The sequence below is a fragment of the Maylandia zebra genome, linkage group LG19, assembly GCF_041146795.1.
Source record: "Maylandia zebra isolate NMK-2024a linkage group LG19, Mzebra_GT3a, whole genome shotgun sequence".
NCBI classification, from domain to species: domain Eukaryota; kingdom Metazoa; phylum Chordata; class Actinopteri; order Cichliformes; family Cichlidae; genus Maylandia; species Maylandia zebra.
In genome coordinates, this window is record NC_135185.1 from 20672650 (window position 1) to 20696798 (window position 24149).

General features: G+C 37.7%; 3 protein-coding genes across 10 annotated transcripts in view; all 3 read left to right on the forward strand.

Annotated features, from left to right (window-relative positions):
* Nucleotides 1–3537, forward strand: part of tnika (TRAF2 and NCK interacting kinase a) — a 55204-nt gene extending 51667 nt beyond the window's left edge. For all 7 annotated transcript variants that reach the window (XM_004540170.5, XM_076877814.1, XM_076877815.1 and 4 more), the window contains one exon: nt 696–3537. In XM_004540170.5, coding sequence (XP_004540227.2) covers nt 696–779 — 84 coding nt within the window. In that variant the 3' untranslated portion in view covers nt 780–3537. The remainder of the gene's footprint in view (nt 1–695) is intronic.
* Nucleotides 3538–4026: 489 nt separating this feature from the next.
* slc2a2 (solute carrier family 2 member 2) lies at nt 4027–12795 on the forward strand. Its single transcript, XM_004540177.4, has 12 exons — nt 4027–4115; nt 6550–6645; nt 7513–7709; nt 7878–8002; nt 8216–8331; nt 8425–8587; nt 9087–9193; nt 9513–9593; nt 9712–9816; nt 10013–10114; nt 10535–10738; nt 10859–12795. The coding sequence occupies exons 1-12, from the start codon at nt 4101–4103 to the stop codon at nt 11048–11050; spliced, it is 1503 nt and encodes a 500-aa protein (XP_004540234.1). The 5' UTR covers nt 4027–4100; the 3' UTR covers nt 11051–12795.
* A 1027-nt stretch (nt 12796–13822) lies between these two features.
* On the forward strand, nt 13823–22317 carry eif5a2 (eukaryotic translation initiation factor 5A2). Of its 2 annotated transcripts, none has more exons than XM_004540178.6 (5): nt 13823–13965; nt 14982–15162; nt 15293–15397; nt 18793–18924; nt 19313–22317. In XM_004540178.6, the coding sequence occupies exons 2-5, from the start codon at nt 15001–15003 to the stop codon at nt 19373–19375; spliced, it is 462 nt and encodes a 153-aa protein (XP_004540235.1). In that variant the 5' UTR covers nt 13823–13965; nt 14982–15000; the 3' UTR covers nt 19376–22317. The 2 variants fall into 2 exon arrangements, with proteins under 2 accessions (XP_004540235.1, XP_076733491.1); XM_076877376.1 differs by lacking the exon at nt 13823–13965 and adding an exon at nt 14130–14254.
* Nucleotides 22318–24149: the final 1832 nt, after the last annotated feature.

Consider the following 24149-nt stretch of genomic DNA (forward strand, 5'->3'; position numbering starts at 1 on the left):
ACTTACTGCTTTGGACTAGTGTGGCACTAGTCACATACTGTAAAATTACCTAACATTACTTGCTCTAGTTTTGACCTATCTCGAGTGTTTTGCGGTTGCAGTGCTTTTCTGTATGGATAGAGCAGAGCCCACATTTGCATATGGAAGCTTTTAAAACATGAATTCTAAGAACTAAGTTTATTATACGGTGCACCCGAAACATAACCAAACAACAAAGTTTGAATGAACTGCCACGCATAATTTTAGCGTTTTGGGAATAATACTGCTGTATTTCAAGAGTGGGACCATATCTCATACACTCCCCTTTCAGTCCCATGGTTTATATATGCCTCCCTGCACTCCAGGCAGTTTATTATCTCCTTCTCCTTTCTAATTTCCCACACTTCTCATTAGTACTGTGGATCTGCTCAGCCCAGGAGCTGCTTCCAGTCCTCATTAATGCCTTCTTTAGGCTATATGGATATATGCTTATCTTTCAATAAATGTCGCCTAGCCTAACTCCGGATGTGGTCCCTTCTAGTGAAAAAGAGTTTTAGATGCAGGTTGGACATACCTATACATATGTCACAGTTTGTAGGTGGTGATGTCTCGAGTACACTTAACATATTATTTGATAAAAGTAAATTCAATTGCATCATTGCTAATAATAATTGTGCTTTTTGAGAACACATGCTTTTCATGTTTTTTTTATCCAGGTATTCTTTGCATCCGTGCGCTCAGGAGGTAGCAGCCAAGTTTTCTTCATGACGCTCAACAGAAACTCTATGATGAACTGGTGATGTCTCCCCTTACTCACTCTGCCTCACTCTCCCACTGGTGGCAGCCGACCTTGACCCACCACACATCTCACAAGTGAACCCGACTCACCGAGATGCCACAAATGAACTGTTGCAACACTGGAGAGGCTAACAAAGTGTAGAGAGAGAGAAAAAGAAGTTATTTTAGTGGAAAAAAAAAAATTCTAAATAAAGACAGAAGTTATTCTAGATTAAACCGGGTCATTCAGAAGCCATCCAGCTGACTGGCAAACTGGTGCCACCGACTTTCCAAACAATCTCTTCTTCCCTGTTTCTCTGCAACTCTTCTTTTTATGTAGCTCAATTTTTCTCTTTATTCCCTCAAAACTGACCAGTGCATCCAAGTGTTTGACAAATGTAGAAATACACTTTTGACCTTTCTTAACCCCCCTCCCTTCACTCCTGTCCATCTTGGTAGCTCAAACTCATTTTCAGTCCTTTGAGACCCATATTCATCAATTTCTTTACTTCCTACCCACTGTGTGTGGAATACTACTACACCTCAGAGATTGGAGAAGCAATATATGAATACAATTTAATCTAAATTTAAATATACTTCTAATAGAACGGTGCAGGGAGAGCAGCTGAGAGATGACAAATCCTCTTTGAATGTCAGCGATGAAAGCAGACAGCCTGATTGATTTTCTTTCTCCTTTGACACTCCCTTCCTCCTCCACTTCCTCCCCTCACTATCTTTTGGTTTCTGAGAAAACCGAGTTGTGATTTAACGTTCGATCGCATGCCACCGATAGAGATGCGGTGAGACATTCTGCCGTCAGGTGGGTCTTAACAGTATGCAAAGATGATATCTGTGTCCCTTTAAAATGAAAATCACTGGTCCATCCTGTCCTCTTCCCTTCTTTGTTTTCCTTTCATTCCTCACCTCACCCCTTTCCGCCAACATCGTGATGATGATCTCTTCACTTTTACGTCTTCAAACTCTGAAGGTGCTGCATCAGATATACTGTAATATTAAACGAGCAATGGGAGTGGGTTTTTTTTTGTTTTGTTTATTTCTGTTCTTTTATTTTTCTGTGGGACAATTTTGAGTCAGACAGTCTTTGAAGTTTGATGAAATGTACAGCACATCTGTGTCTCTGAAATCAGGAGTGTATTTTAGTGTGTACGTATGCGTGCGTGTGAATTTGTGTATCTCAATCAAAGTTGGACATTGAAATCAATGTCCGGCGAGAATAAAGTAATTCATGTCTTTGTGTGTAAACTTACCTTAATCTGATCAAAGCAACACTGAGTGTGTTTACATGCAGATTTATAATTTTATCTTCGTAGTATGAAGTTTATGAGTTGGTGTCTGAACACCATACGTTTAAAATAGGCAATATTAATGGCTGATTTTGGGGTGGGAGGGGGGTGTTTTGTGTGTTTCCATGAACACAGTAGTGTCTTGGCTGTTCACTCTTACAGCCGCTTAGCTGCAGAAATATGACAATGCATATAAAGAGCTCATAGCCTCAACAGGATATGAGCTACTATCCCAAATACTGTGTGCATGTGAAAGCACTCGTTGTTAACAACTGTGGGGTCGTCTTGAATCATGCTCCTCCTTGGTTGGTTCTTCTGATTTTTGGCTCCTAACTGTTTGTACAGTGCCTAGCATGATGTAAGCAAAACTTAATCAGAGGCCAAAAGATTACTGCTTTTTTTTTGGCCGATATGGTTACATTACAGGTTTGTTTTTGGTTGTTCTTTTTTTAATCTCTGTGAAGGTTATTATCTAACGTAACTGACTGGCGATGTTATTTTTCTCCACTTATGGAGATGTACATTAACAAATTTAAGAGTTTGATTATTCTTTGAAAGGAGCAACTAATTATGACGAAACTTTGCCATATATGTCCAAATACTTTGCACAGCTCAATCATCAAAATTATGAAATCGATTTTACTTGTCAAAATTGAGGCGATTTTGGCTTTACATTAAAACCGTCATCATCCCACCACCTGGAGACAAGCTTCGGGAAGCTCATGTAGAACTCAGTTACTGTAACTATGAAAATATGAAGACTTTGCATGAGCAGTAAATTAAAACCACTAAAGACCTAAAACTCACACCTTTAACAGAAATGCAACCAGCTGGCACACCTGCCACATATAATAGTCCTGGTGATGGTTTAAATTTAAAGTCAGAGCTTAAAAAGATGGACTCCTGTTTTGTAATAACTTTGCTCTTAGATTTCTCAGTAAATTGGTTCTCTGGTTCACAAAAAATGGACATGTTTCTCAAAGTAATGATCCTCTGATTGAAGTTCTTATTTTCTGTTAAATTGTTGAATGTTTTCTGTTGTATTTTCAAGGATTTTTTACACATCCATATACAGTAGTAGCTGTTACTGTGCACCTGTAACTTAGGGTTACCGATCTCTGTTAGGGGGAGCAGGCTCTAACATTATAGCAATAAAGAGCTTAGCTGCAGAAACCACTGTCTTCCGTGTGTGTGTGTGTATGTGTGCACACATGCATTTCTGTGTCTGATTAATGATCATGTGGGAATGGGGCATTATTGAGGTGTTTGTTAATCATTTAATTCGCTCCCCTCATTGGAAAATGCTGACTGTCATTACACTGAGGTTTCTCCTTTCAAAGACGAAACCACTTTATTCTTTATTCAATTTAATTCTTGTTTTCTTTATTTTAAAAGAGCATTACTAATGTCCTGTTTTGGGATTTATTTGTTTTGTAAAAGAGATGCTGTAAGAGAGAAATAAATGAAACTAGCATTACTCTTCTCGAGTTGTGTGCTTTCTAAACATGTTTATGAGAGAGTCAGTTGTTTTTTGCAAGTTTGCACATTCGTATCACGTCTGATCCTCAGACTTTGTCCAGTCCAGCACTCAAGTATATCATTAACAGCAAATGTGTGTGTGTGTGTGTGTGTGTAAGAGTGAGAGGAAGAGAAAGATAATGTCATTGCTCCTATCAAGAAAAGCATTTTTTAGCAACAATATGCTAACTTTGGATTCCATATTTAATTGCAATATAAACGTCATGTTTCATAATAATCAAGTAGAAGCACCACACAGAAGATCTTTAGATCAGAACTTTTCAACGTAAATTCTTCGTTGTCTCATTATACTTGCCATAAATATGATATACTATAGTAGTATGTAGGTTTGTGCATTGAAATCAGGAATATTATTGCTTCATTTATTTGTAAAAGGTCTTCCTGGGATGTGTGTGCATCTATGTGCATGTGCCATGTGTGTGTTTGTCTTTAGTCAGTGGACACAGTGTAATCAGGCATGCTGCTTGATCATTGCTAAACTCCTGACACTTTGGACCCAGCATGAAGACGGGAAAGGTAAGCGTATTTGGACATGTACATTCTTTACATTCTTTGCGCTTTATAAATGGCTACATATCTATCTCCTTTTACTGGTTCATGGAAAGCAGTGTTTGAAAGCAGGTGTCGTTGGCGTAAAGATGCTAAAAGCTTAGAGACTGTTAAACGAGAGGACACTGGCTTTTAATCATCAGGGCGTCCTGCTTGCATTATTACCTTGCTTAAGACACTCGTGATTAAAATTATGTGTCTGCTTCAAAGAGACCTTAAACTTGTTTAATTACTTTTGTGTGAAAGCATTTATTTACAGAAATGGTGAATAAAGGAGTAACTCTTTGAGCCACCCCTCATTTCTTTACATTTTGCCTCTTTTGTGTGCCTTTCTCTTTTTTTGTATGTCCTCCTCTTGTCTGTATATATTTCTGCTGTTTGGTGTTTATTCCTGCTGCCTGGATACCTCAGGAGCTAGACCTTCTTCAATTTTATTCTTCTTCTTCAGGAATACATGACAGTATTCATGTTTTTATTTATTTTGTTATTCACTGTACATGTGGGTGTAGCATTTTCACTCATCCAAGTGACTTCTTCAGTCTCAGCTGACTGCAAGTTTCCCAACCTTGTATATTTGCATAATGATTGAAACTAGCACCGTTAATGTACAATGGGTCATAAAGTCAGTTATCAATGATCAGTATTATATAAATTGTAATGGGATCAAAGGGTATCAATATCTGTCTGTCATTTTAAAGAAGAAGGACTCCACTGCTGCATTCATCCCAGACTGGAGGTTATCTGAAATTTGGAGATGTCCTGCCTACTAGACCTGAGCTGCTGGGGCCTGAATGTTTCTCATTCGCTCCCCTTTTTTAATCACTGGGTGTTCAAACACCACTCTGTCTGAGATTAGTAATTATTATTCTCTGGGTCTCTTTCACAATGTGTCTTTTGTGCTGTCTTCCTCCCCTCACCCTTGGCCAGTCATGGCAGATGACTGCCCCTTCCTAAGCCTGGTTCTGCCAGAGTTTTCTTCCTTTTAAATTTGAATTTTCCATTCCCACTGTTGCCATCTTTTTCACAGGAGGTCATTTGTTTTTGAGATTTTCTCTGCTACTGTACACTCTTTACCTTACAATGCAAAGGGCCTTGAAGTGCCTGCTGTTGTGTTGTGGTGCTATATACATCAATCTGAATTGAACTTGAACTTGAACATTCAGGAAGTTACATCCAGCTTGTGTTAGAGCAGTTTGGAGCTGAATGTGAAGTGACTGGCAGGAAATGGGAATTAGCACCTCCAAGTGCAAAGCCATGGCTCTCGGTTAATGGTAGACTGCCCACTTTGGGTCAGAGATGAGTTCCTGCCCCAAATTGAGTAGTTTAAAGATCTCTGAGTCTTGTTCACAAGTGAGGGGAGAATGGAGCAGGAGTTCGACAGAGAGCTGAGTTAAAGGAGCTGAGCTTAAAAGCAAATCTCAAGCTTTATAGGTTGATCTAGGGTCCTACTCCCACCTGTGGCCATGAGCTGTGGCCAGTGACCAACAAAATAAAATTGTGGATACAAGCAGCAGGAATGAGTTTTCTCTTCTCTGAAGGGTGTCTTTGCTTAGCCTTAGCCATAGGGTGTCGAGCTTGGTCATGTGGGAGAGGCTCAGAGTAGAGTTGCTATTCCTCTTCACTGAAAGGCGGCTGCTGAGGTGGCATTGGCATCAGACCAGGATGCCTCCCAAATGCCTCTTTTTTGGGTATGACCTACAAGCTCAGGACATGCTGGAGAGATTATATATTTTGGCTGACTGAGATTGCAGTGAATCTCTGTAAAGACTGCTATGTAACCAATGTAAGTGGCCAGTGCTCTCACTGGCATTCATGCTTATCTGTATATTAATTGACCTGTGGTTGTGTCTTGGTGCCAGCCACAATAAAAAAATATATAAAAGGGTGGGGCATTTTCCCTCCTGGGTCCCCACTTGTCCCCCACCCCCTTCTTCTTGAATCCATTCCAGTAGTTTCTACAATCTCCTTCAGCAATTTCCTGACATCAGGGAATTTATATCTTGATAGTTACTCCTGTTGAGATGCTACGTAATAGGCTAATCACAGTAGTTGTCAGTGTGACATGTAATTACATTTCCGGGGAGGTCCACCACAGCTTATGACATGGGTTATATAAGGGTGGTCATACCAAATATTCACTTTCAAGTTTATTGGAGTTGTATAAACTTTATTTTTGCTTTATAGATTGTATTTCCATGTATATTTGCATGTTTCAATAACTGGCTGTTATTGGGTTAGCCATAGTGTTGTATAAAGAACTGAGAGGTGGCTCCAGACCTTCGCACAGCACTGTATTTTTATTTCTACTGTGAAATAACACTGAGTTTATTATAAATAAAGCAGCTTGTGTTTGTTCGTCTATTAATTTCTGTGGACTCATCATTACTGTTCACTTCTGCAGCAGCTAACAGGCACTCTAGCTCTGGCTGTGTTCACAGCCACTCTGGGATCCCTACAGTTTGGATACAGTCTTGGAGTCATCAACGCACCCCAAAAGGTAGACTACTTCACCCTTACTAAGCTACCCAATTGTCCCTGCCAGCCAGGGTGAACAAGAGGGATGTAAAATTCTGTAGCAATTTGGTGCTTTTTGATTACATTGTTAGGTAAGGTAAGCTTTATATTTAGCACTAGACTGGATGACTGGGAAGTAGAGATTGACTGATATAGGATTTTTAAATAATGAAATGACAGTGAAGTTTGAAAATAATCTTATTGTCCATTGTTGCAAGTTTACATTCTGTCCAATTTAGTCATGGACTGTAAGAGATGATAAAAATGACCTTCTGATTACTATAGCACACATATACACACTTGGGAAGATCCTCTACACGCTCAGTACATTTAACTTTCAGTGTAGTGTTAGTGCTTGAGTGGGCGTATTTGAAACCGAACAATAATCTTTTCCTAAATCTAACTGAATAGTTTTAGCAGTTAAAACATCACCGAATAGTGAACCAGAATCTGCCAGGTTCCACTACCACCTCACTACAGAAGATTTGAAATTTAAAAACTTTTATATTTATCAGTATATCATCAATATTGCAACTTTGTAATGAACATCAAAAAGTTAAGAAAATGATTAAATGAATGAAGAAAAAATTAACTAATGTACTGTCTGTGCTTTGATGAAACTTCTTTGTACACTGTTATGAAATGTGGTGAAAAAACAAAATCTGTCTATACATTTGTATAAACTGTGTATACTGAGGGATGTTCATGGTGGATTTTCTCCCTATAGGACTTCACGTTTGGATGCAACATATTTGTATTTATTTGTGCAAGCAAATTTTGAGTCAAGTCTATCTCTATGTTTGCAGCCTTCCTCATACTGTTTCATAACATGTCTGTGTCTGTATTGTAGATCATTGAAAAGAGTTATGGCCAGTCCCTGGGTGTGTGGACAGAAAGGGCTGCTGGTTCATCAGAAAACATCACAGAAGAAGACCCAGGTCACCACCCTTCTGTGATCATGTATTGGTCATTGTCAGTGGCAATCTTCTCCATCGGTGGCATGGTATCCTCCTTCTTGGTTGGATTTGTGGGTGATCTGAAAGGGAGGTAAGAAAAGAAAAATGAATTAAAATGGCACAAGTGAAACAAATTTGGTTAAAAAACTAAAAGCTAGAGTATGGAAAATGATTAGACTAACGACAGGAGTGATGTAGCAAGTTTAGGGAGGAACATTTTTTGTATTAAACTGTCAGTTTACTTTCTCTTGTTTTGCAGGGTAAAAGGGATGTTAATGGTCAATGTTCTGGCTGTAGCAGCTGGACTGCTGATGGGTCTTTGTAAGATGTGGAAGCCACACATCATGGTCATCTCAGGCCGCGCTGTTATGGGTTTCTATTGTGGTACATTAACGAACATCTTACAGTCTTCAATCAACACTCACATAATGAAATCACAGTGTTTAAGGGTTTTATGGAAACACTGCGCTGGGATTTCTAAATGAACAAGAGTTCCTAAATTGCACATGGACATTAAACAACAGTCTTGTTATACTGTCGTATCTGTAACTGCAAATGTATTCATTTAAATGGTTTCACTTATAATGCATATTTAAGGTCTGGCATCTGGGCTAGTCCCTATGTACATTGGGGAGATTGCACCAAAAGCTTACAGAGGGGCTCTGGGAGCATTACACCAGCTTGCTGTTGTCATTGGCATTCTAATCAGCCAGGTGAGCTACAGTCATCCACGCACATGTACATGCACATCATCTTTGCTCAAGAGCACATGGAGGATATAATCTGAAATGTATATGTTGATGCAGGTAATAGGTTTGGATTTTGCACTTGGTAATGATAAAATGTGGCCCCTGTTGCTTGGTCTGTCTGGAGCTCCAGCAATATTACAATCCCTTCTGCTGCCTCTTTGTCCTGAGAGTCCACGTTACCTTTACATCCTATTGGGCAAGGAGCAAGAGGCTCGACAAAGTAAGTACAGAAACTTACTCCTCATCGTGGAACTTTCAAATGTATATTTTGGCAGTACGCTTGGGTAAATTATTGCACATGAGAGGTATTAGACACACTGTTGGCAGCTGGTTTGTTTAGCTTAGAACAAAGAGTAAAAATAGAGGATAACAAAAACAAAAAGACCAAAAAACAGGACACCGGGGAAGTGTTTTTATTATTTTTGGAGACCTTGATAGGTCTCCAACTGGCAACTCCTGGCAATATGGCGAATAACTGAATTTCCAAGATTCCTAAATAGCTTTTACTTTTCTCTGGCAATACTTTTTGGCACATTTACTGATTCTTTTATAGTGCTTTTCTGCTCTCCAGGAACACTCAAACAATTAACGCCAGCATTTTGCCTCCCATATTAAAGCCATTTTTAAAAGCATGTTTTTAACTGTACAGGACATTTTAAATTATAGTCCTACAACAGTTATTTAAGTAAGGAATTGGAAAATTTTATGATTTGTTTCAGGTCTGTGTCGTCTAAAGGGGCCGTATGATCCAACTATGGATCTGGAAGAGATGAGAAGGGAAAAAGAAGAGGCAAACAAAGAGGCCAGAGTCTCTATCTTTTCTTTGGTAGGTGTCTGTGCAGTTTTATTGTTTATACACCGTTTACCATTCATTTTCACAAAATGTCAATATTTCAGCAGCACCTCAAAAGAAAAGTTCAGGTTTTATGGCTTTAAAACAGTTATTTTTGTATTTCAAATAGCCTGAGCCACTAGAAATAATATTGCAACCAGAATATTTCTGAGTGTATAATACAGCATTCTGGTATTTCCACTGAATTCCCCAAAGATAGGGAGAAAAAAAACACCATTCACACAAATTTATCAAAAAAAAAAAAGTTGTTTTTTTTTAAAACAATATTTCACTTTTGTCTGTTCTCTCCCAGATCTGCTCTTCTGTATACAGAAAACAGCTGGTTGTTGCCCTCATGATGCACCTCTCCCAGCAGTTGTCTGGCATCAATGCTGTGAGTGGAAAAAGCAGTTTTAACTCTGTCTGAGTTAATTGACTACAGACCTGTGACTTTTCCTGAGTATGCAACCACTCAGAGTGTCAAGAAAACCTTTGCTTGTTTTCTCTTTAAGATCTTTTACTACTCTACGGCTATCTTCTCTCGAGCTGGTGTCAGTCATCCAGTTTATGCCACTATAGGAGTCGGGGTCATCAACATGATCTTCACTATGGTGTCTGTGAGTAGCAATATGAATACAAAACACACATAAACTTGCAAAAAATGTAAAACAGGAGCCATGTACTGGCATAGTATTGTTTCTTCAATCTACACACTGTTACATACATGTAAACACACACACACACACACACACACACACACACACACACACACACACACACACACACACATTTATATGTATATATGTGTTCCAGGTGGCACTGGTGGACAGGGCTGGCAGACGCACCCTAACTCTGGTTGGTCTTGGGGGAATGTGTTGCTGTGCTGTTGCCATGACAGTGGGCCTCAAATTGCAGGTTTGTCACTTCAGATTCACACCCTCAGTCTTTTTGCAATGCTTTGATCATATTATGTAGTGCAGAAAAGTTACATCACTGTTGATATCTTGATCAACTTGTTTATCAGTCTGTATTTTAAAAGTAAAGCAAACAAAAAGACTGTATAAAACAGGCAATTGCATAATTACATTTAAAGATAATTATAGAATATTATTATGTGTTAAGTTCAGATGTCATTTTGAGTCGGGAATAAAGCCAGAAAAAATAGCTGGAAGGTTGGGTTCTGCAGAGAGAGCTCCTACATTTCTTGTGCATACTCAGTGAGACACGCCTATGAACAGAAAGTAACAAAAAGTGCTCAAAGCGCATTTTTTCCTTTTTAATGTCCATAAATTTGAATAAAAATGTTTTTCTTGATTGATGTGCTCTTTCCTCCAGAATGAATATTCGTGGATGAGCTACGTCAGCATGTCAGCTATCTTCCTCTTTGTAAGTTTCTTTGAGATTGGGCCTGGTCCCATTCCGTGGTTCATAGTGGCTGAACTGTTCAGCCAGGGACCTCGACCTGCTGCTATTGCTCTAGCTGGCTGCTGTAACTGGACCTGCAACTTCATCATAGGCATGACCTTTCAGTATATACAGGTGAGGGGGAAAAGACACACATAGGCAATGTAAACTTGTGCTTCTCGTGAACCCAAATAGGTTGACATATCTCAGCTTCACTAATAATTCCTGATTTGTGTTTTTAATATTTCTCATCAGGATTGGTTGGGTTCTTACGTGTTCATCCTGTTTGCCGTGCTGCTTCTTGGCTTCGTACTATTTATTTATTTTCGGGTGCCGGAAACCAAGGGCAAATCCTTTGAAGAGATTGCTGCTATCTTCCACAAGGGACGTTGGATCCCTACAGATAATAGTGAACTGCAAGAGCTTAAATCATCCACAAATGCCTAAAACAAAAGCTGTTTGCTTTTGAAGTCTTATTCTATGATATACAAGTGTATATTCGATATTATTTCCTAGATGCTCGTTTATCACACACTTATCAATTTAGTGTTATAACGACCACCTGATTTGTTAAAGAGAAATTTTTTAAGGCTTGTGAACTACACAAAAACCAACGCTGAAATGTTGGAAAGTGTCATGTTTCCGTTATGCATGGAGAAAGGTTTACATTTTATCAAAATATGAGGGAAACTTTCAAAGAAGCTACAATCATTTTACACTGACAACAAATAACATGACATGACTGACTACAGAAAATTACAACCCAACTCTGCAGTTCACCTCAGCTCTACGAAACTTAGTTTATATGTGTAGCATCGTTAGTTTCCAGGATACTTACTACTGTTTTGGTTCTCTTTTATCATCCTCATAGTGATATTTACAGCCACTGCACATTATTATTTTTAAGTATATAAACTAAATGTAAACTACCTACTCAAGACCAAAACTGAATAGAGACTGGCTTATGAATACTGACATATTTAGGAGCTAAAGAGCTAGATGTCGGCATATGAACAAGGGGAGAGCAAAAAATAGAGCAAAAAGGAGAATGGATATTGGATTTGAATTCATCCTGGGTTTCAAATTAATACTAATTTTGCTCTTTGTGCTAGTGTGTAAAATACTCAGCTTATCAGCTTTAATCTTCTGCCCCCAAGTGGTTATAAAAAATAGTGCTGGCTATTGGCATTAAAGCATGAAAAAACTTAAAACTTAATGAATGAGCTAATGAAACAGCACTGAAGTTAAAACTTGAAACACAAGAGACAACAAACTATTAAAGTGTATGACTATGCTGTATGAATGTTTAGCTGCCACCACCGGATATTATTGACTTACAGGAGCATGTCACCTTTAATCTGCAGAATAATGTATGTATATCCATGTATGTGTCTTACACAAATGAAGTTACCCAGTGATTATATTAATAGTGAGTGCAAGCCTTTGTTTACTTTGTAAAACTGATCAGTGCTTTGAAAGCTAATCATGGTGTAGTCCCTGTTGTGATGTTAAATTACGTGAATTTGAAAGAACATTTATTTATACTCAGTTTAGATTGAAGTGACGTATTAGATGTGATTTTAAAGACTGATAAAGATTTATAATATAATTATTATTATTAATTTCTGCATCATCTTACAAAGTGCACCTGTAAAAAAAAAAAAAAAAAAGAAAAACGGAAAAATGGAGGAACTTTGTGTGTTTACAGTATGTAGCAACACACAAAAAAGACCATTCACTTTGGAAATTCCATGCAAAGAGTCAAGGAGTTCAGAGAACAGATGGTTGGAGATGGGTGTTTAACTGATAATAGAAGAAATTTACTTTGCTTTCAGACACATCTGCTTACCCTGAAACACAATCTGTTTTACGCAGCCCCCAGCAACACCCAGGGAATAATTCAAGACCAATTTGCAGTTGTCAGTGTCATCACTTCACTGTATAAGCACCACTGTTGTGTTGTAAATTAAAATCATCATGGGTTAATGCACACATGGAAACACAGGATGGTGCTTTCTCTATCTATGTTTATCTTTAACCACAACAATAACAACCTTTGCCCTAGAGAAATATATATAAATTTTAATGTTCACATTACAAGTTAACAGGCCATATATGTTATGCTTTTAAGAAAATATATTGTCTGATTTTCTTTGTACAAGAAAAAATAAAAGAAGTATTTTAAATCACAATTTTCATTTCGCTGTTTTATTACATTTCACTGATGGACAAACGGCAAATGAAGACATCATGGAAACTCTGGACTGAATTTATCTGCCTGCACTGATTAGCTCAGCAACACCAAAAGACCCGAAAAGGGGTCAAATAACATGGATCATCATAAATTCTATCTTTGGAATAAAAAAAAACAACTTCACAACATCTAACCATGTCAAGAACACTCTCAAGGAGGTATATAATTGTCAAGGTCTACATTCAAGAGATGTCTTCATGAACAGAAATACAGAGGGTGTACAAAACACAAAACAAGAAGGCCAGATTAGACAGAAAACATCTCAAAAAGCCTGAACAGCTCTGAAAAAGCAATCTCTTATCAATCTCTTTTCCTAATCTCTCCAGTAGAGCATGCTTTTCAATTAGGGAAAAGAAAATTAAAGACAGAGATACCCATAAACAAGCAGTAAGGTGGCTGCAATAAAGGCCTATCAGAGCATTTCAAAGGAGGAAATGCAACATTTAGTGATGTCCATGCCCTCTAGACTTCATACACTGCATGCAAAGTATATTTAAAAATATTTATTTTAAAAAAGTTTATCAAATTAATTTTGAGCCTCTAGTGGACCATGCATAAAAATAGCTGTAATTTCTAAACAGTAATGCACTATTTTCATTAAACCCAGTGAATTAAACCTGAAGGTCTGAACTTCAAGCACAGCATGTCTTGACTGTTTGATTTAAAAACCATTCTGATGGTGTACAGAATCAAAACTACAAAAACTGTGCTTTGCCCAAAAATGTGGACCTGGGTGTACTTATTATGTAGGGGTCCCTGTTTTACATGATTTGATTTGAAGATTCGAATTAAATGAGCTCATAAATGCTTTAAAACACTTCACTAGTTTTCATATAGCCTACTGTTGATGCAGGGGGACTTTAAAAAAAAAAAAAAAGGCTTTTTTGGATAGGTCTGTACAGGTGTGCAAGGCAGGGCGGAAGTTACCTCCAGGAAGCCACTGCGCTCCAGCGCATAACGTTGCAACGTTTATATGAGCGCCCCCACCCTCCTCCTACTAACACGTCACACATGCCACCGGAGCCCGTACCTGCCCTCTCCGCTTCTCATGCGGTACAAAAGCTCCACGCATGCGAAGTGACTCTCCCTTTTCTCTTTAAGATATAAGGTAAGCTAAATGTTCAGGCTCAAGTTTAATATTTTTGACAGTAGCGCTGACGTTATGTGCAGCGCTTGTTTGGGTGTAATGAAAACTCACCTCATCTCTAACACTGTGATGCATTCGTTATCTCGACAGTTTGTCGGTAACTTGGAATTAGTGGGCGCTCGTTGAGGTTTTTATTTAGCACTGTTGTCAAGCTAACATTAGCAGCAGTATCGTTATCCAGTGTCAGTGGATGTAGGTTGGGTTAGCGAGCTAACGTGGCTAACTATGACAGAAAAGGGACAGGATGAAGGTGCGGTTAGCGTACTGTTTTAAAGCTGTAGTGGCGGATGATCATCTGGCCCAGCTGCCACGTAACCTGCTAGGTCGTTAATGGGGCTTGTCTAACCTTAGCAGCCTAGCCAGTGTGAGAAAAACGCGACCTTTTGTTTTGACCCAGTGAACGAAAAGGGTGGCTGACAAGTTACCGTGTTGGAGTATTATTTTTTTTCCCACTTAGTAGTGTTTATGGGAACATTTGGGAACCCAACAGCTTGGTGTCCAAATAGATTTAGCACATTCACATATGACGTTAGCCGTTAGCTTTTCGGGTGGATAGCAGGCAGCTTGGATACCGTGTATGGGTGCAACGCCTAGAAATGTTTACACTAGTTTGGGGAATGCATGTTAAAATTATAGCTTTATTGAACTTTTAGAATAATGCAATAATTATTTTAAAACAAATGCAAAGTAAACAAACTCAAAGTAATTCGAAAGGGATGGCTGACATTAGATCAAGTATTGAATTGTGATAGATTGAGCTAAGTTGTCATGTTTATAATCTGGAAATCTGTGCTGATTACTCACTTTTTAATGTCACTTATATAATTCCTCTTGTAAACTTGCAATGGGCCATTGGTTTTTGACACTATACAAATCATATTAACCAAATTCTTTGTTAAATCATCATCTTATTATCATTGTTATTTTTTTATTGTATATATTTTTTTAATTTAAAAAAATGTATCCTGGTGATACAGTACAACCTGTGGATCCACTATGGCAGATGATGATTTCTCCACTGCTGATGCTGGGGCCTCTACAACATACCCAATGCAGTGCTCTGCACTGAGGAAGAATGGCTATGTCATGCTGAAAGGACGTCCCTGTAAGATAGTTGACATGTCTACCTCCAAGACTGGCAAGCATGGACATGCAAAGGTAAAACCACTTTGTCTATACTTTAGAATTCAGCGCTTAAGGAACTTTAGCCTGATGGGTCTCAGTTGTACAAGTAATACAGAATGCTTCTTTGGCACAAGGTAAGCTCTAATCAGTTCATTGTTCCCAGGTTCACCTTACTGGACTTGACATCTTTACACAGAAAAAGTATGAAGATATCTGCCCATCTACCCACAACATGGATGTTCCAAATATAACAAGGAAAGACTATCAGGTGAATGTTTCTTTTGGACATATCTTGCAATATTGCTTGCTGTGCAGGTTAAACAATTTAGTACTAAAGGGTAGTAACTGTTTGGAAATTTGTTTAAAGCGTGAAAGGAATGAATGGTTTGACTGCTGAAGGGGTGTGTCTCATTTATCAGAGCTGAAGTGTTGCTTCAGTATGTTTAAAAAAAATATATACAGGCATCAGACTGGTCGGTCAGGTTTTGGATTGACCAATAAGCAGTCTTCTCTAACTGTTGGGCTATTTAGAGGCCGTAGTTTTCAGAAAATGCATCTTTTTCTTCGTATAATGAAATCTTCTATGTAGCAAATGAGTCTTATAATTTGCATTTTCCTGGTGGTGGTTTATTATGTTACGTTCTACCTATGGATGTATAGAGGCCCACGTGACAGATTTCAGGCTTTGTATAGATGTGCCACCCAGACCATACACTTCACAACTTCTTTGGTGTCTGCGGTTGTCTAGGTGCTTTTCCACGTAGTGTGCACTTTTTTTTTTTTTTGGTAATGGTTTAGAATTAAAGACTGTACATGACACTGTCCCTGATAGGCACATGCACAACAAAGAATGACAGAGCACATTGCTAGACTGCTAAGTTTAAATTTGAATGAGAAATGATAATTGCTGTAACTGCAAATGCAGCAGATACTGGGGATGTTAAACAATAGTTATGTGAAACCCAAAACCTAAGACGGGGGCTTGATCTATACTGAGTTCAAAGTGAGTAATCAGCCATCTTGCACTGTTTGGGAATTGCATCATCTGGATCTTGTAGCAACATCAAATGATACACAGATGTAAAAATTATACTACTGTTACCTTAAATTAGAGCTGGGCGATATACGATTTTTTTCATATCACGATATGTTTTTTCATTTCAGGCGATAACGATATCTATCACGATATAAGCCAAATAACTATATTTGTAAGATTTAAATGTGCCGTTGCTCACAAGTAAAATGTGAAATAATCAGCAGCTTGTTTTGATTTAAATATTTATTTCCCATAATAAGTTCAACAGGGTAGATGTACTTAAGGAACATGAGACTTTTTCAGATAAATAAAGGCAAATCTTGCAAACTACACAAAAGGCAGCTGCTAAAGCGTTTAAGTTTCAAAATAGAACAAACAAAACAGACTACTAAATTGTCAATTCCACTTAGAAACAAAATATTAATTCTAAAAATAAATCTTAGTTTGTTTTACAGAAGAACAGACAAAATTGACTAACTTTTGTCAATATCAAATAAACTGAGAACTAAAAGGAAATTCTCAATCTCTCCTTGTTGTATAGCTTAGCTTTTCAAACAGTTTTAACAGTTACTTTAGTCTGACAAAAGCCGAATGACGAATTAGCGCTTCCAGTCAGAGATTGAGCATGCACCGGTTTATTGTATTTCCAGACTTGCTTTCGGCACAATTTATAGTGCGCGCTACTGTTTTTTTTTCTCAGACTTGAAATGGCCGAAATACCTTCACACTACGGAACTTCTATGGCTCTTCCGTTCGACAATCTCTCCGGCATTGGAACCATCATCTGTGTTCTCTTCAGTAACCTTCGGTCACGCTCTCGGTTGATTTTTCTCTAGTCGGCACACTCATTTCCTCCATTACCCGGGCGGCAAAGCGGCTGGCTGCTTCCCAAACAAATACACATGTGCGGCTTGGCACTTGTGCTATACGTAACAAGTCACGCGACGTGATGCTGAGGCTGTGATTGGTTCGGTTCTGCGCTACTTAATTTGGATTGGCTGTTTTTTTTTTTTTTTTTTTTTTTTTAAAAAGAGGACAAGAGCGGCGAGGCCTATCGCAATAGTTTAATTTTTCTATCGAGAAAAAGTTATTTCGCAATACATATCGTTATCGTTCTATCGCCCAGCTCTACCTTAATTTGGTGTCACTAACTTAATAATCTCGTAAATTCCATGTAATTGGCATCAGGTACTAGTTCCTTCTGGTTGTAGTATGTATAAAATAATAGGGTTTTTCCTCTAGCCCAGAATACCACTGTGCAATATATAACCCACACGGTAAATGCATAAAAATTAGAAATGAAGTGTTATTTTTTCCCAATATTTGTATTAGGGCTGTGCGATATGACGAAATATATCAGATGTTGAAATTAAAATGTCTATCGTTTCATATTATACGCTGTCGTTAGTTTCGTGATGTTGCAAAGTACAATGTTTACGGCAAGATCTTTTCCTTGTTTGGATGGTCACCACAGAGAATACCAACATAGCCAGTGGAGATGAGGGAGAACCAGGTAGGTCCAAACAGAAAAACCAGTCAAAACAAATCACGGATCTTATTCCTAAACGAGGGGCTACCTCTGTAGCATGGATATAGTTTGGTTATGAAAAGTCTGACACGAACCAGAAAACTGTACTATGCAAATTATGCCGCAAACCAGTCCCCACCACAGACTCAAACACGACAAACCACTTCTACTAGCTACGCAAGACTCATGTGTAAGAGTGTGGAGAGTTTACAGATGAGAAGCAAAAAAAAAAAAGAGTCATTAGGTGCTCAAAATAAACCTTAGACTCAAACTTGAGAAAAGGCTTTTCCCCGCAGCAGTTTCATGGATCAGTCAAAACACTCGACTCCAGGTACACAACGGCCAACTGAAAACACTTCACACAAATAGAATTCCCCGAGATTCGCAGAATTTACAGAAAATGCACTATTTTGTGGTATGTCGCTATCGGGATGAGAAATGTCTTATATCGGGATATGAGATTTTGGGACATATTGCACAGCCCTAATTTGTATATTTGTATAATGGATATTTTTTTGAATTAGGACTGTTCATATGTATATAGTGCGCCCCCCCCCCCCCTTCTTCTTTTCCCACATGTCTGCACTGGGTAGGAGAATCTCATGTGTATAGTGACAAAAGACATTCTTTTAATATTTTAGGTGAAACCACTGCAATATACAGCTACAACACTTAGAGGCACAGTTATAATAGTGTAAAAAAATCTCCCAGCTTTAGTAGTTCAACATATTTACATATAAAATAATCATTCATGAATTAGAATGAGGGTAAAATGTTCAATTAATTTGTGATTTTTGATTTGAGGTCATATTGCCAGTCTTAACCTAAAGTCAAGTTACAATATATACTGCCTCCTTTTAATTTTATTTTTATAAACGTTTTCTTGTTTTTAGGGCTTTGTTATTGATCTAAACCACAATGTTCTGTGTATTGCTGCTTCACAGTAAATGCTTTCTGTTGGTGTGAATCACCACAGTGTTATGAAGAAAGCATTAAAATTAATGTTTACAGCAATTGCAATAGGAAAAAGTACTTGAATCACTCTTATGATTTCCTAAACTATTAACCTCTTCCATTCTGTTTACAATGGCAAATTTAGGTAATTGATGTGGCTGATGGTTTCTTGGCTCTGATGGATGACAACGGAGAAACCAGAGAGGACCTTAAATTGCCAGACAATGACCTGGGAAAAGAGATTGAGAGGAGGTTCACTAACGGGGACCAGTTTATGGTGAGTTCCTGTGTCCTGAAAAAAAAAAAGTTCTAAAATCCAAATAAATTTTAGAAGCAAATTTATTTGGATATTTTCTGATATATTGCATTTCATTTAGTCATAAATGAACTCTGCTGTCTTCACTATATTTACTTAGTGTCCATTTTAATAATGTAATAATTAAGAAAAATTCCTTACGTTAGTCTAGAACACTTGTATTCTTATGTGCTATTTTAAAGTGTACTAGTGTACTTTAACATGTTTTAGTGGTAGAAATGTCCTGGCCTATCAATTTGAGAAGTCATCATGCCATACTGGATCAAACATATTTGCATAAAATATATACATAAAAATCAAGGTGATGTGAGAATACTGGACCCAGATCTTAATTCCTTTCCATTTTCAGGTCTCTGTGTTAAAAGCTATAGATGAAGAGCATGTAGTGGGCACGAAGACCATGACTTCCTAATAAGTCAAGGACAACGCTGGAGACCTCACAATCCTATCCTCCATTATGGTTTTGGAGCCTCACCAAAGCTACTGGCCTTTGCCCCACACCGCCACCAGATTTGCTGCTGTCAGCTAAAATCCAGAAACTGGACGTGGTCAGCTTCTTCTCTATCTAAAGCTCAGACGTGACTGGCATTCTCTCTAAACAGTCATCTTCCCCTTGCCATCACAGCATAACTTTGCAGTGGGTGCTGATATTATTCCAGTATTTCCTACAAATATTTCAGCACTCCATAACATTCCTGTTTGAGTACTCGTTACGTGTATTTGCTTTTAAATTACGTTTTATTTTTAAAAAAGTTAAACATTTTCAGATGCCTGTAAACATGGCTTATGTTTACAGGGTTAGATGCTGTACCTGATTTATTCTCTTTAATGTTTCCCGTAAAATAATTCAAATTCAGCTGGCTGATATTTGCTCCAGCTATAATCATTGCACAGTTAAGAGACCCTAAAGCATTAACGTTATTAGTAGCTTGACTATATCTGCCTGCCTTTACAAGTGACGCACAGTCATCTGCATGCACATTCATGACTAGTATACTCATGCCTTAGCAGCTATGAATTTATGTAAATGAGAATTTTACTTACTCATGGCAGGATTTCTATAGCTCATAGCCAGGACTCAAGATGGGCCTTTTTTTTTTTTTTTTTTTTTAATTTTTTTTTTTTGCAGTCTCAGCTGTTATGAAGCTGAACAGGCCATAATGGGGTGATTGGGTGGGGCCATATTCTCCTCTATGCTATAAAACTTTCCTTTCACTTGAGGCCTTTACAAGCTGTCAGATGTATAGAAACTGATTTTAAAAGAACAAAACACTTAAAAACATGTGCTATTTAGTCTTAAACTCTTTATTTTAATTCCAACAGTTTTGTCTCTATTGACAAGTACATTTCGCATTCTCAGAATGCTACTGATATCATTTTTCTTTTTTTTTTTTTTTCTTTTTTTGGCAGAAATTGTCAAAATATTGTATGATGTAGCAAAATCTGTGGAAGTTATACTTTGAGTTATCCAATTCTTGTTGTGACATTCATGACGAGCAGAAATTAGAAAAGTGGGAAAATGGTAGTTACAGAGTAGTTGAGTAAGCAGGTCTATTTTCTAGTCTAAAATGCCTCACAAGGAGTTTTATTACATATTGCTTAGGTTAATTACTTCTCCATTCACAAACTGTTCCTCGGAGACATCAGGTAATGGCAGGAAATCAGAATGTGTTTACATGTACTGCATCAATGTTGCTGGAGAACCTGCATTTATATGCTGGTATTGTTGGTTTTCTCCCCTACCTCCTAATGGAAAATAAAAACTGAATGTAGTGTTTTGAGAGTATTAGCATTGCTAACTAAATTTAAAGCATTGCAGTCAGTTTTTTCTTTTTTCTTGTTTTGTTTTTTGAGCTGAGCATTTGGATACTGTTTCAAGAGTGTACAAAAACCCTCCTGTTTAGCTTGTGTAGATGAATTAATCAGACTGGTTAGAGGTTTTAGTCTGCCTTTTGGTTACAAGTGTCCATGTGTGTATACATTCTAACACTAGCTATTCATTTTTAGTCATGAATCTTTGTTGTTGTACAAACCCTGTTCAAACCTCAGTTAAGCAAATGCATTTAAAACTGTAGCTTTCTGTAGCCGAAGTCCCCCAGTCCCTTACACCATGTAGAGAAAATGTTTACATGATGGTTATGACGTTAGGTCATTGCTAAAAATCTACAACAACCAGACTTCTTACATTTATGTGAACACAGGTTGTAATAAACATTGGAAGATATTCTTTTTCCTTTGCACAACAACAGCTGCTCTGTAATGTTATTATTTTATTATTGTTTTGTGTTTTTGTTGCTTGGACTTGAATCTAAGCTTAATATTCCATTACATCTGTCAGCAAATTGTGTGTTTTGTAATAATTGTATTCATACTGTACCTATTCAGTGTGCAACCTGGTCTTCTAAAAACCTTTGTTCCCTTACAGCTAAACTGGAATGGACAACTTAAAATTTCTCCAACAAGACACTGTGCAGTTTTGCAAGATGTTCAAAGTTGGCATAAGGAGGCAGGCTGGCAAGTGGGAAAATTATATCCAGGAGTTAGTCAGTGAAAGCAGGGTCTTTCCACTTAGTTACCTATTAAGATTTGTTGTTATTCAGTGGTTGGTTGTAGGTGCAAATACTACTTGGTTTTGTTTACAAAAAAGAGATGTTTTGCTTTACAACTGATTTTGATTGATGGTCTGAAAATGAAAAGATGTTTTCAAAGGCTTTACAAAATGCAATTGCAAATTAATTTTACTTGTATGGGAACATAATTTCAGGAGCCAAAACCATATTGTGTGATGCTTTGGCAGAGTTTTATGCCAGATTTCCTTCCTGACACAACCCCAAAGGGATTTGTCTCTCCTCGTGGAGCTTTGGCATTATAACAGTGGCTTCCAACTACCCCCCCCCCCCCCCCCCCCCCCTTTTTTTTTTTTTTTTTTTTTTTGGTGTGTGTGTGTGTGATCTGAAACACCGTAACAGCAGTACCCTGGAATGCAAAAAGCAAAGGCTACTGCCTTAAGACCTTACTAAATAGACTAATGCTACATTTCAAAGTGAGAAGTAACTTCTTCATGGAGGTGGAAGAACTAGCAGATGAAAGCTCAAAAAGCAGGAGGAGCCTGTGTAATGAAGTTATTAGGCAGACTTTGACAAACAAGGGCCCATGCTCGACAGCTTGAAGCCCCTGCTTGCCTTCTCAAGCACACAAATCTGCTCACAGCTAAAGCCTGCAGAACCTTAACCTGATTTTTACTCTACTTTAAAAGCAATAAACTGAAAAAATGTGGTGAAAATGTAACCTGTCCATTACAAACCACAGTAAACATTCTTTTGCAGAAATAAAACTATAAATGTTAAACTAGAATACACCGTAGTATTGTGCTGCTTCTTTTTTCTTTTCATTTTTTTGGTGGGTTAAATTGTCATTGCACCTATGAAGAGATGGCTACACTACCATCATGGCCCAAACAAAAGATGTGCATTCCTTAAGCCCCTCTGTTACATTTGTTTCTAAAGTTGAACCCAGGATAATGGACTCCAAACATCCTACAGCTGATGAGCTACACAAATTGGTATTTCACATCATGCCATTTATCCTCTGTTTAGCAGTCTTGGATGTGTCTCTCACAGAGACTTAGGTAGCAGTATTAATCCGATTCTGTTCAAGGAAATGTTTACGCTGTATATGAGATGGCCCTGTGCTGTGCTTGTAAATGAGCACTGATAAGACTGTGTCATCAGTGAGGATAATAAATGACTTTAATTAGCATGTCTTCTATTGCGAATAATCTTTCTTCATCATGTATTATTCTGGGGGAATCTATCTTTTTCTCCATCAAAAGTATGCACTTTACTATATAATTTTGACTCTTCTGGTGTATCTTCATTTGTATATGGACCAAAGGTACATTGTAGCATCTTAAAACTGGAAATGAGATGCATGTACTTGCTAATGTCTGGCTACTGTTTTGTTTCTGAAATAACAGCTCATTAAGATGTTACTGGCTATAAAACCTCATTACTATAACCATAAGTTATATCCTTAATGTACAGTATTATTTTGGCTATTTAAATATTCATGATTGACATCTCAGAGGTGTGGCTAAGTTTGAACATGTATTGCAATCTCTAATATCTTATATGTTTTTGAATTGGAGGTGGGAGCAGTGTTCATTTGGGCAATGTCACAATTTCACTATTCCAGATGTGACTGAAATTCAGAATAAAATGTCATTGACATGTTTCATAGCCAGATGAAACCTGTTCGCTTGATGAATTAAGCAGATGAAGGATATGGAGTTGATTCTAAATGCTGAACATTTATTTGGTAGGAGTTCACTGGAACTCTCAGTATAGGGTCCAAAGATATGTTGGCGCACATGAAGGAAAAACTAAAATAAACTTGTCACAAAGACAGAAAAAAACCCTAAACTTCAGGAACAGTCATATCTAAGATACGTGCATTCTTACAAAGAAGAAATGCACTGGCCAGTAAACACCAAAGAGCCTAAAAGATTACTGAATGCAGCTGAAGTGGTTTCATGTCTGCACTTTAATCCTATCTTGATTGTTTCCTTTAAAATCCAGTGTGGTGGTGTACAGAGGCTAATTTTCAAGACAGCAGTGTGTTGATGGGGATGTATGAGATGGCGCTGTAATCCTTTCATCATGTAACGTTACATGTAAATTTGAAAGCTCAGAGTTATGAATCTAAAGTGTTTAGTTGTAAGTAAATTTAAATTCACGGCAGTTAAAATCTTCATATTCAACGGCTAGTTCCAGTAATGTTTGTTTTTCATTGTAAAAGATCAACGAACATTTAAAAAGTCAGACAGAAACAATGGGGTTAAAGGTTTTTACCTAAACTGCTCAGCAGATGGCAGTCCAACATCAGAGATTTTCGTATTGCTTTTGAACTGTGTGCATGATAGCACAGGGACAACAAGGGAAAGTACTTTTTTTTTTCAAGTTTATTCAAGTTATCCAGAAATTATACCTTTTCCCCCACAGATGAAGAATTCACTCTGTGTTTTACGTATTCTCTGATGTCTAAGTTCTTTAATTCAGGATGAACAGTGTGAATAGCCAAACTGAACCTATTCAATTGAAGCCACCCCAACGTGTCTCAGCCCTATTCTTGAAAAATGCAGTAGCCTTGGTAAATAGATTTTGTAGAAACTACATCCGTATCACTGT